General features: G+C 48.5%; 1 protein-coding gene across 5 annotated transcripts in view; it reads right to left on the bottom strand.

The window, feature by feature from the left end:
• Nucleotides 1–8,109: 8,109 nt before the first annotated feature.
• Mapk4 (mitogen-activated protein kinase 4) overlaps nt 8,110–10,966 on the bottom strand; it is a 130,125-nt gene continuing 127,268 nt past the window's right edge. For all 5 annotated transcript variants that reach the window (XM_057789234.1, XM_057789231.1, XM_057789233.1 and 2 more), the window contains exon 6: nt 8,110–10,597. In XM_057789234.1, coding sequence (XP_057645217.1) covers nt 9,901–10,597 — 697 coding nt within the window. In that variant the 3' untranslated portion in view covers nt 8,110–9,900. The remainder of the gene's footprint in view (nt 10,598–10,966) is intronic.

Below are 10,966 nucleotides of genomic sequence, written 5' to 3'. Positions count from 1 at the left end.
CCACTTTTGGCTCTGTGATAGAATTTTTAATTTAAAGAAACTCAGTTGGTAAAGGCAACTGCGGCTCTTCTTTATTGAGGAATAAACCCTTCCACAGACTGTTGGAAAGTGATTTGTAAGGGCTGTCTCCTGGCTCTAGTTTCTGAGTTCTTTTCCCTGCGAGAATAGGCTCAAAAAATTGAAGAAAAAGACTGTTTGTCTGAGCTAGGCTGACGGCACTCCTCTTAAAATGGAGGCATCTCTGGCACAGAAGGAGCTGTGGAGGAGGTTGTGCGTCTATCTTCTTTTGCCTGGCATTCATTGCCTCCCCAGGCAGCTTCCCCTGGTTCTAACTTCCAGATGTAGGCCTCATAAAAATTTCCTAGAGCCCTGTCTAAAGGTTAGTTCATGTAACAACAAAGACTAACAAAGACTGATCCTGCCCCTCCCCCCACCCCAATACACACACCCGGATCTATATCCCCAAACACAGAACATAATTCATCAGTTTGGTTAGGAGTGAAACCTAATCTGGCTACTTTATTGTGTGGCAGGGATGAACAATGCTAGTTAACACAGCACACTCCTGAGTGTAGGACCCTTCCCTGTGGGGGTATGAGGGTAGTATACTCCAGGCAAAGGGTGTTTTAGATTGGGTAAAAACTCCAAAGGCTAGTGTCTTTGGGGTCAGTTTTTGTTTTTAGATGGGAAAGTGATGCTCAGATATTTGGTCTAATGTTGTTCTAGTTGTTGATGTGAGAGTATTTTTGCAATGGGTTTGTATTTTGATTAGTGGACTTTAGGTCAAGCGATTATTGTCAACACTGGTTGGTTCCCTCTATCAAAGCTTGCACAGTAATGACTCCCTCCTGCCAGCAGAGGGCCTTCCTACACAATCCTCAACATTAGTGCTTCCGTGCTTCTAGCCGGCAGCACACCCTGGAGATGTAAACTGTGCTAGCCTCCCAATTCCTTCAACTAAATAAGTCGAGATGTCCCAGCAGGGAGAGGCACAGGCTGGGCACAGGCCAGCTTGATGACCTGAATTCAGTCCTCAGAGCTCATCTAAAGGGGAAAGGAGAGAACCAACTCTGCGAGGCTGTCCTCTGACTTGCAGCCTCCATACCCAGCCCCCACACCCAGGCTTCCCACACATATCCTATACATACAAACAACACAGCGGCCTCCATACCCATCCCCCACACCCAGGCTTCCCACACATATCCTATACATACAAACATCACACACACTCTTATTAATTTTGATTGTGTTCTTTCTGAGGAATTCTTGACCCCAGCAGGGCGGGGTTTTACATTCTGTAACCCATCATAATCTCCACATCATTCAGGCCCAGACAAACTTGACAAATCAAATGAACCAGTCACACCTGTGGGAGCCTGTTGGCAAGAGGTCACACCTTTTCTGTCTTTCCCCCTTCCAGTCTTGGGCTATTGGCACTGCATGCACCTCTCTCCAGATCATCTGAGGGTTGGAGCTGGGATACCACTGTTGATGTGTCTGGGATACATCATTCAGAGATGAATGGCTGTTGACAGTCATCTTGTACCATGCCTTGTCTTCAGGTGCCTGAGATGCAGAGCGTCACAGCTAGGAATCCCATTGGCCTCAAACCTTGAAGCCTTTCAGCTCTGGGATAGTTGGAGGCAATTGCTTCCCAAAGCATTCCATTATGCCCTGGGGGTAATAACCACGTTAACAGAATGAGCATACGGTAGCTTGTAACCCATCAGCAGGTTGAGCTTTCATAAACAGGGCATGAGTTAATAAGAAAAGGAATCCCAGAATTGCTTTGCCTCAGCATGTGGGCTTTGTATTATTATATTTTAATAATGTAATATATGCTTAAAAGTATGTAGGTTACATGGGACCAGATGGGATCACTAATAATTTAATGACATATTGCCTCTGTTTAGCTGTATTTTCCATGTAAGGTAAAAGCCACATATAACTACGGAATTGCAGGAGACACAAATGCATTTCAAGTCACTTTGCAGTAAAGGGTAACTCGGCAGGCATTGGTTGCTTGAAGCCTGCACTTTCCTAACTAAATCTAGGATCCTGAGATAGCATCTGTGCCCTTGATTAGTTCTGTGATCTCCTAGGCCTGGGCATCAGGCTTGATCTCAGGAGGAAGCACCTGGAGATGAAGCAGCTAGGGCACTACACGATCACATGACTGACCATGCCCCAAGAAGATCTTAGATCCCAAGGCGCAGGTGGGGAACCTGGTAAACAATACACTATCACGGGGAATTCTACATCGTTGCTGGGACTATTAACATGTCTACAGGTGACTGTCCTAGGAGGGGACACCTAGAAGCTTATGCCATTGATGTGCCTTCTCCCTTGTGACTTCAGATCTGGATCTGCCCGCTATAACAAACCATAACTGCCAATGTTCCAGCCTTTCTGAGTGCATTAAGTCCTTAGAGTAAATCATTAAGCCTGAAGGGGAGGTCTTGGGAGCTCCTAACACAGTCACTCAACTAGGGGAGAGATAGCAAGGAGAGGAACTATGTCATCAATAAGAAATCAATAATGTGGAGCCTCTGAGGGCTCACCATGGAGGAAATTTGAAGGTCTTCCACTTAAACCTCTATTGCAGAATATTTGATCACACTGTGAGCCCGGAGTTTGTGTTAAATAAAACCTTGGGTCAGGAGGTGGAGTCAGCAACTAGTGGACAGGAAGAAGCCTTAGAGAGTTAGAGGGATCCCAGAAAACCGTTAGAGAAACACAGGAAGTAGTGAGGAGGGACTTGGAATTTGGCAATCATTTTTGGCTTGGGATGGCGAAAGAGTTACTCTCTTGCTAGGTTTCCAGCTAAGGAGGAAGGTCAGCTGGTGACTTTACTTCTTTGAGCTAGCAGGTTTTCACTCCGATATCTGACTCTTGAGTCCTTATTGGTAGAATAGAATGAGACTGTTAGGAACTCATTTTGCTGCAGAGACGGGCAGGTTCAGTGGGATGCAGAAGCTCCTTGCCCTGAGCAGCGGGGGCGGTGATTGCGGCACCACAGTCAGTAGATTGAGGTGCTGGACCGACAATAACACAGACCTCAGAGAGCTCATTTCCATATCTACCCAGGCAAACTGTAGAATGATTGGTGGCAGATCTTCTTCCCCACTTCTGACTCCCAAAGTGCCTAGTGTGGTACTTTGCAGCACCGATGGCGCCGACCGCTCTGCTCTTAGGGGTTTGGAGCTGGCACAGAGGCCCCAAAGGCTGCCATCCACTTTGCCTGGAGGAGCCCGTTTCTGCGGTGTAGACTTCTCCACAGCACAGGCTGAGGCTGGCTGCTGGTTCCGGTCACACGCTTGCGCATTCTTTCCCGGCTCCTTCTGCTTCCTGTATTTGCTGTCCTCCTAGACCATTTCCCATTATAACTCACTCGTCTCGGAACCGCATCTCTAGGACTGATTCAAAGAGCCAGCCTAGGCCAATGATAGCCACATTCTCACTGGCCATTGAAATCTCCACCACCACGTCAACGGAGAGCAAAGAACAGACTGCAACATTCTTGTCTCTAAGTTTCTCAAAACTCTCAGTTCTGTGTTCACGAGCTAAAGGGGAGAAGACAGACCAGTTGTATCTATGTAGCAGCTCTGGGATGCGGAGGGTGAAACACACTCTCATCTTCCGTACTGTCCTCTTTGCTATAGTCCGGGGCTACCTATCTACAGCTGTCACAGAGCCTGAGCCAGGCTACTGTGGTGGTAGGCTGCAGGGCCAACATGGTCCCGTGACAGGGACCCTAAAGCTGGTATCATTCCAATGCTGAGATGGCTTTTTGATTCAGAGTGGGAACAGCCAAGTCCTCCTAATGAACTGGAATTCAGTCCATAGTTTAGCTGAGTTGCTTGGCTAAGCCCGGTGCCAAGGAAACCCACACCACAGGTGTGGTCTCTTGGCTGTATTCGGTTTTCTGACGTCAGACTGTACCTGGAGCCCTGCCATATTCTATTGCTATTTTCCCTGTACCATTGGATGCTAAGAGGCATCAAGATAGAGGGACATTCACCCACTACCCCGACGCCTAAATGTCCAGCAAGAGCACCCAGCTGTTTCATTTAAGCCGAGACCTGCTGCCTCTGATATACAGACTCCATTGGTTTGACCCTAACACCAACAGTGGCTTGGATTGCTGATCCCAGATTACTGAGACTATATGATACTGATGATAGACTGGGTATGTCTAGGAAACCAGCAAAGAAAAGTCAGGATGCCATGGTGATTTTCACCTTTAGCACTCCTGATGTAGAGGCTTGTGTATCTCTCTGAGTTCCAGCCCACCAACAAAGATAAAACCAAAAAGAAAAAAAAAAAAGCGGACTTCCTGGGGTAGCTCAGAGAGGCCTGCTGTCATCTGCTTTCGTCTCTATTCTTTGTGTGATCTGTTTGTTGTCATGTGGGTGAGTGCGGAATTCTGTCTGTGTACATGGATGCCAAAGGTCAGTGTAGGGTGTCTTCTCCATTTCTCCCCACTTGATTCTTTAGGAGAGGATCTCCCTAACTCCGGAGCTCATCTATTCTGCTAGGTTGGCTGGCCAAAGATCTTTGGTCTCTGGGGATCTGCCTATCTCTGTCTCCCGCCCCAGTAGGGGGATTATAGATGTATATAGTGTGTGTTGCCTTTTAGCTGGATGCTGAGGCTGGAACAAGGGTCCTCATGCTAACACAACAGGCTCAACCATCTCCCCAGCTCCTTACTTCTGTTTCTGAAGTTCAATTACAACTGCTTGTCTTGAGTTCAGTTTTTATTCTCGAAGGAAGGAAAGGAGAGGTTTGAGACTCCCAGCCAGGTCAAGGAGTGCATTGCAGCACTAGATGCCCTCTGCCTGTGTCCTGGACCCGCTGTGCGCTGACTCCCACTGTTGACCCTGTCGGCATTTGGCCCTCACCTTCCTGTGCATGCTGTTAGCTCCCACCTGCCGGCACCTGTGTCCTCTTGCCGGTGGCCATCTGGGACCTGTTTAGATGCAGTGGAGGCCAGAGTGGCTGGGGAGGTGCTCTATTAAAGGTGAAGAGTCAGCAGTGAGTATCCTGAGACTGTCCTCTATTGAAAGGATGCGTGCGGACTCAGGTCACCCTAAGACCCATTTCAGCACCAAGGAGATTCATTTGTCCCAGAGGGACAGACGGCAAGGAATAAGGGACAAATACAGGAGATAGGGGACAGGGAGAAAAGAAAGGGGGGCAAGAAGGGAGAGGGGACAGAGATATTTGTCCCAGAGAGATAAAGGACTGTCTCTGGAGAGAGAGGAGATAGATATGGCCCATAGGCCTACCCATGGCAGTTTACAAAGGTAAAAAGAGCACACCCTGTGTTAGGATGAGGGGTTAATTTTAGTTGGGCATATTAATTAGGGCAGCTGCAAGGGGGATTTTGGTTGCTGGACTGCAATACTTTGGTGGCCGGACCTTGGTAGTTAGCCTCAGGAGGAAGTAACCAAACAAGGGAATAGACCTCAGTGGCTACCTTTAGTAATGTAATCGAATGGTTTTTGTTTGTTTTTTAAACAAGATGGAGGGATGGAAAGAAAGGCAAGGCCTATCAGAGACATGTTTGCCATGCTCAGGCTGGCTAGAGTCCCTTCAGCTATTGAGCCAGGACTCTGTCTCCCAGAATTCCCCACACCTCTGCAAGACACAATGGCAGCTGCTTGAGGTAGGGACTTGAGCCTTCTATTGGCTTCTTTCTCCTTTCTGTTGCTTTCCCATTACCCAGTCAGTGTTTACTGAGACCCCCCCACAACATCTGAAGGAAATCAGCCTATGCGTGTGCCCTAGTGTCTCTGTTCCCCGCCTGCCCCCACTTCCTCCCATCTATACAGGCTCCAAGTTGGGCAGAAATTATCTGTAGAAGCAGCTAACAGTTTCTAAGCCCAGCTGTCCTGGGGCTCCAGGCAGCTAGAGGCGATGAGGTAAAGAGAGAGTGGCCTCTCACCGTGACCCTGGCCCTCAGCATTGTGTCCCATCTGCCGTTCCAATTATAATCCCACAGTGTGTACCCAGATGGGCTGCTGGGACTACGTGGGTCCTTAAAAGAGTATGTGGACTCTAGTTCCAGCTCCGCCCCTTCCTAACCCGGGGCTTGGGTCTCTAGGTTTCAATGTACTCTGCAAACTGAGGGGGTTGGAGTGGAGAACCTGTAAATCCCCATCTACGGCTACATCCGTATTTGTTAAAGAGTGAAGGGGGCAGGTGGCGTGTCTTGAGCGGAGATGTTTGATACATACAACCATAGTTATGAGGGGCTGTGTGACTCTCCCCACTTCTCCACCTGGAGCTTGGTGGCTCAAAAGAACCCGAGCTTTCACACAGGCTTCCCAATTGCCCATTTTAACCATTCCAGCTGAAAGTCTGACTTTGGTGCAGGAGAAACTTGGAAGCAATAACATTGATGCTAGAAAGGATTTCTTACCAAACTCACTTAGGAAATACTAAGTTACATGAAGTAGAATTTAGCCACAGGAGCGTGGCCTCCAATATAACTGGAAGATGGGTAGTGCACTGGCCAGGGTGGGAGTGTGCGGCTAGTAAGCCACGACTGGAAGGTTGAGTGAGCCCCCAAGGCATCTTGTTCTAGGGCTCAGCAAACTTCTGCACAGGGTCAGATAAAGAATATGCGAGGCTTTCGGGCCATGCAGTTTCTATTGCAACTTCTCAGCTCTGCTGCTGGAGGCATGGCAGGACAAGCTGCAGCTTTGATGAGGATGGAAGAGAGGGGGACACTTACCTTGGGCACAGACCTTAAGCCAAAAAACCCCCAAAAAACAAAAAACAAAAACCCAAAACCAACCAACCAAATAATAAAACCCAAAACCTCAGTAACTAAGATAAATATTTTAATGTGGTTATTTTCCAAATGGAAAATTTTATTTAAAAAGCCTCCCCAAGATAAAATATCAAGAGTTCAAATTTAGATTCAAAAGATATCTGAATGCATGTGTGTAGCTATGTTTCAATAAAACCCTTTGGCGTGTAGGCAAGTTTGCTGCCTCATGTTACACAGTCCCCTAAGGACCTTTCAGGAAGTGTTAATCTTAGCACTGTGTGACTAGGTTTAATTGTGACATTTTCCTTTTGGGGTCCTTTACCCCCTTCTCTTAGTTCTTCTTTGGTGCTACTCAGGCTGTTCATTCCCCTCTGTTTTATATCCTAAAGCGTTTTAGCTCAGGCTTCAAATTGGGCATAGAAGTTTCTCTATAAGAAAACTTTGACAAGGTTTCTGTCCTGACTGTGGGCTCTCTCTTCACTCCCATCTAGGGAGGGAGACATCCCATACACAAACTCTAAGGTGACAGTGGCTTCCATGGCCAAGATAGTTACAAAAGTGACCAAGAGGGTCAGTGAGGTGAATATACTCGACAGAGTGGATGACTTGGGTCCCAGCAGGGAAACAGTAGAACTAGACGAGCCTTCGGTGTGCTTCGTGATTGTGTGGAATGTAAGACTAATGAGTCGTTTATTTCTGGACTCTTCCAGTAACTACCTTCAGACGGCAGACTGTGAGCACTAAAAACAGCGGGGAAGGGGCAGTGCTGAACACTGGGCAGATGGTTTGGGAGGATCTGATGGCTGGCTCACAAGCCTGCTCATCTTGGCACAGGTGCATCTCAATAGCAATGTGTTCTAACCCAAGAGCCTTCCTGAGAAGTCAAACTGGAACAACAATTTAAAAGCCTATGGTCTATTATTTATTGAGTAATGAATGAAACTAGGGCTCAGACTTTGATACAGGTATTACAAAACAGTCAGCTTCAGAAGGATGCAACCTCAAGTACCTGTGAGGAGTGTGGCTCAGGTGGCTGTTTGAGACAGATTCTCTGTAGTTTCATGATATTGAGTCCTATGACAATCAGCCCCTATCAGAGGTTTGGAGTCGACACCAAGACAGCAGAAATCCACAGCATGGACACCAGGCCCCAGTGGTAAATTCTGGACTGTGTAGATTCTCTCCTTCCAAACCCTCACCGCATCTCCATCCCCCGGAACACTGGCCTTCACCGCACAGGGAGAAGCCAAATGAGGTGCTCATGACTCAACCACAGTAAAAGACAGGCTCAGATAAGATGTCAATTAATGTGACAATTCATGATGAATCTACGTTCATAAAAGTTTATTTGGCTCATCCTGATCAAGTTTAATAATATGTAACAGATTATTTTAAGAACGTGAATAATTATAACAATTCTCCTGTCATGACAGTTCTCTGCGAACTCATGGCTAATCAGCAGCATGTCCCTTTACTCAAAAAGTAAACCTTCCCTCTGAGGACAAATGGCACGTGAGGAGTGATATGCATTGCATTTTCTTAAAGGAAAAATAAAAAGCAAAACCTAAACACTTTATATTTACAAATTTTCCACTTAAAACTGGTCAGTGTGATTAACTCTGTTTTAAAATATAAGTTTATAATGCCGTGTAGGGTTCAATATACAAATCATAGTTAGCTAGATTTAAGGTGCTGCGATGTGAGGACGAATACATTCCAAAGAGATTGCTTGACAGACCAGCTAGTCTTCCTGTGGGTATCTTTGGGATGTCGGCACGGGTAGGGGAGGATAGATACCAGCGGCGGAGTATCCAGGGACAGACTGGGAACTGGTGGTGTCCCCACCCCACGCTTCTGCAGAGGCTTTGGACTCCAAGTGCATCTTAAGCTGTGAGGACATGGTTACTTTGAATTCTTTGTCTTGGGTTCTCCAGGTTGATAGCTGCCTCCTCAGGACACTTGGGGTTGGTAAACCCCTTTAAACACCTAGTTTCTCTTTCTGTGTTTCTTGCCCCCAAGGTGACTAGCCCTCCAGTCACTCCCTTAGGAGTGCTCCTGGTTAGCCCTAAATAAACGCTCAGGTTCAAGGGCAACATTAATGAAGGCTGCCGGGCCCTCTGTGGAACCTTCCCTCCTTACTCATTTGTTTCTGTGGAAAACACCTTACTGCGCCTCCTACAAATGAGCAATCTGTGCCGAGAATATTTGGTTCTGAAGCAGGTTTGGAGAGGAGCTGTGTATGTGGGTGCGGTGGGAAGCTGGGGACTGGTCAAGAGGGATTCTTGAAATTGCCATCTTCAAACTCATCCGTGGATGACATCCACTGGGGAGCGGGGGCTGGGCTGTGTCAGGGAAGTGCATAGGGCATGCTGGAGGAGGTGGCACACACAGGCCTGGGAGGGGACAATTCACCCAGAGACCCTGACCTGCTCTGATCCGAAGCAACAACTTCAGACGGTCTTGAGTTTGGGCAAATACAGGGATGTGGCAGGTGAAGGAGGACATTTAAGCACTTGGGGAGTCATAAAAATGTCTGGCAGCTGGGAGAAAGAAAGTGGTTCTGATTCTAGTTTTCAAATACAGGTACATTGTTCTAACTTAAAAGAATGTATGGGACAGATGGAAAGGGACAGCTAGAAGCACTTGGGACCAAGTTTGCTGACCAAGCTAGAGTGACCCCAGCAGAGGAAGACATTATACTGTGGTCCTAACTCAGACACGGCTTCTCTCGGCCCACATGTCCATTTTGAGACTATGTGGGTCGCATGGCTTGGAACCTATGTCTGCAAGCTGCTTCTGCCCCCTTGACCTTGGTGGGGCCGTGGACTGCTGTTCGACACCCCTTTCATCCCTGCATTGTCAGTTATAAAACACAGGCCTCCCACTTCGACGGGAAAGTGAAAGCTTCCAGCCAGGCTCTGTTCCAACCCGCTCCCAGAGGTTAAAGGCTAGTTATTAAGGCAGTTTAAGAAATGGACATTCTTCTCGCTCCCCGGATCCTCGGGTGTTCTGCTAACCCCGATGCAGCAGAGAGGGGCTGAAGGAAGGGCGAGGGAGCAAGGAAGTAGTCCAGCTTTCTGGGAGGCATCTTGCTCTGGAAGTTCTCCCGCACCCCTGTGTGCTCACCACCTTTCTTTGGAGAAGGCTTCTGTCTGGACAAGGTCGCCAGGGTGCTCAGAGATGCACGCACCATTGAGGTCCCCCAGTTTGTTTTCCGGTAGGTCCTCGGGTTTTGTGCAGAGCTTTAGGGCACGCGAGATGAACACATCTAAGTCGAACTGGGGACTAGCACCCCCATCGATGGGTGTTGGGTGTCCTGGGGGCGAGACAGAGAGGCGGTGCTCTGGAGCATCAGGGGGAGGACTGGCACGCTCAGGGCCACTTTGCGTGCTCTTGACCCACTGAGCGATCTCTAGGAAGAGGTTGGCCGGCTCATCCTCACGTGACACCGGGTCTGCTGCTACCGCAGCCATGGTGGGCGTGCTGGCTGCCTGTTTCCAGTGTGACAGGTCCAGGATGAGCTTGGGCTCTGAGTAGTGGTGCGGCTTGTTATCACGCCACAGCAGCTTATCTAGGTAGGATGGGGACCCCACCTTGTAGTCGCAGGAGCGCCCATAGTCAGCCTCAAAGGCACGCTCCATCGACGAGTGCGACTGTTCCAGGAAACGCTCAGAGCTGCTTTGCGAGTCTTTACGTGGGTCTACCTGAACATCCTCAGTCAGCGGCGCAGAGCCAGCGCGTGGGTCACGCTGCACCTCACTGGCATCCTGGCACCGGTCAGGCCTCCACTCCAGATCTGACGACAGGCTCACAGGGTACCTGCAAAGGTGCAATTGGAGATGCGTTGGTATACCCAGGAGGGATGGGGAGCCAAATTGCTTTATCCCTGACTGCCACTGCATGGGGCCTGTGAGGCTGCATTTCTAGCAGGCACCCTGTTGCTGCTGCTGATCCTTAGACCCCATTTTGAGGGGCAAGCCCTAATAGGGGTGCTTCCTAACCATGGCTCAGATTTGAGTCGTAGAGGAAGAGTAAAAATAAGTACCAGGTATCCCTTGCTGCCCACTACTAAGGTTTTGGTTCAATAGGTCTAGATGGTCCTACTTGGGCATATTTGTGAGACTCCCCCCGGGATTCTAAGATGTAGCCAGGGCTGATAACCTCTGCCATGATGGATCTGGACAGGTG

This window comes from Chionomys nivalis, chromosome 14, assembly GCF_950005125.1.
Source record: "Chionomys nivalis chromosome 14, mChiNiv1.1, whole genome shotgun sequence".
NCBI lineage: Eukaryota > Metazoa > Chordata > Mammalia > Rodentia > Cricetidae > Chionomys > Chionomys nivalis.
The sequence above is the reverse complement of the archived record's forward strand: the minus strand, read 5'-3'. Positions and strand labels throughout refer to the sequence as shown.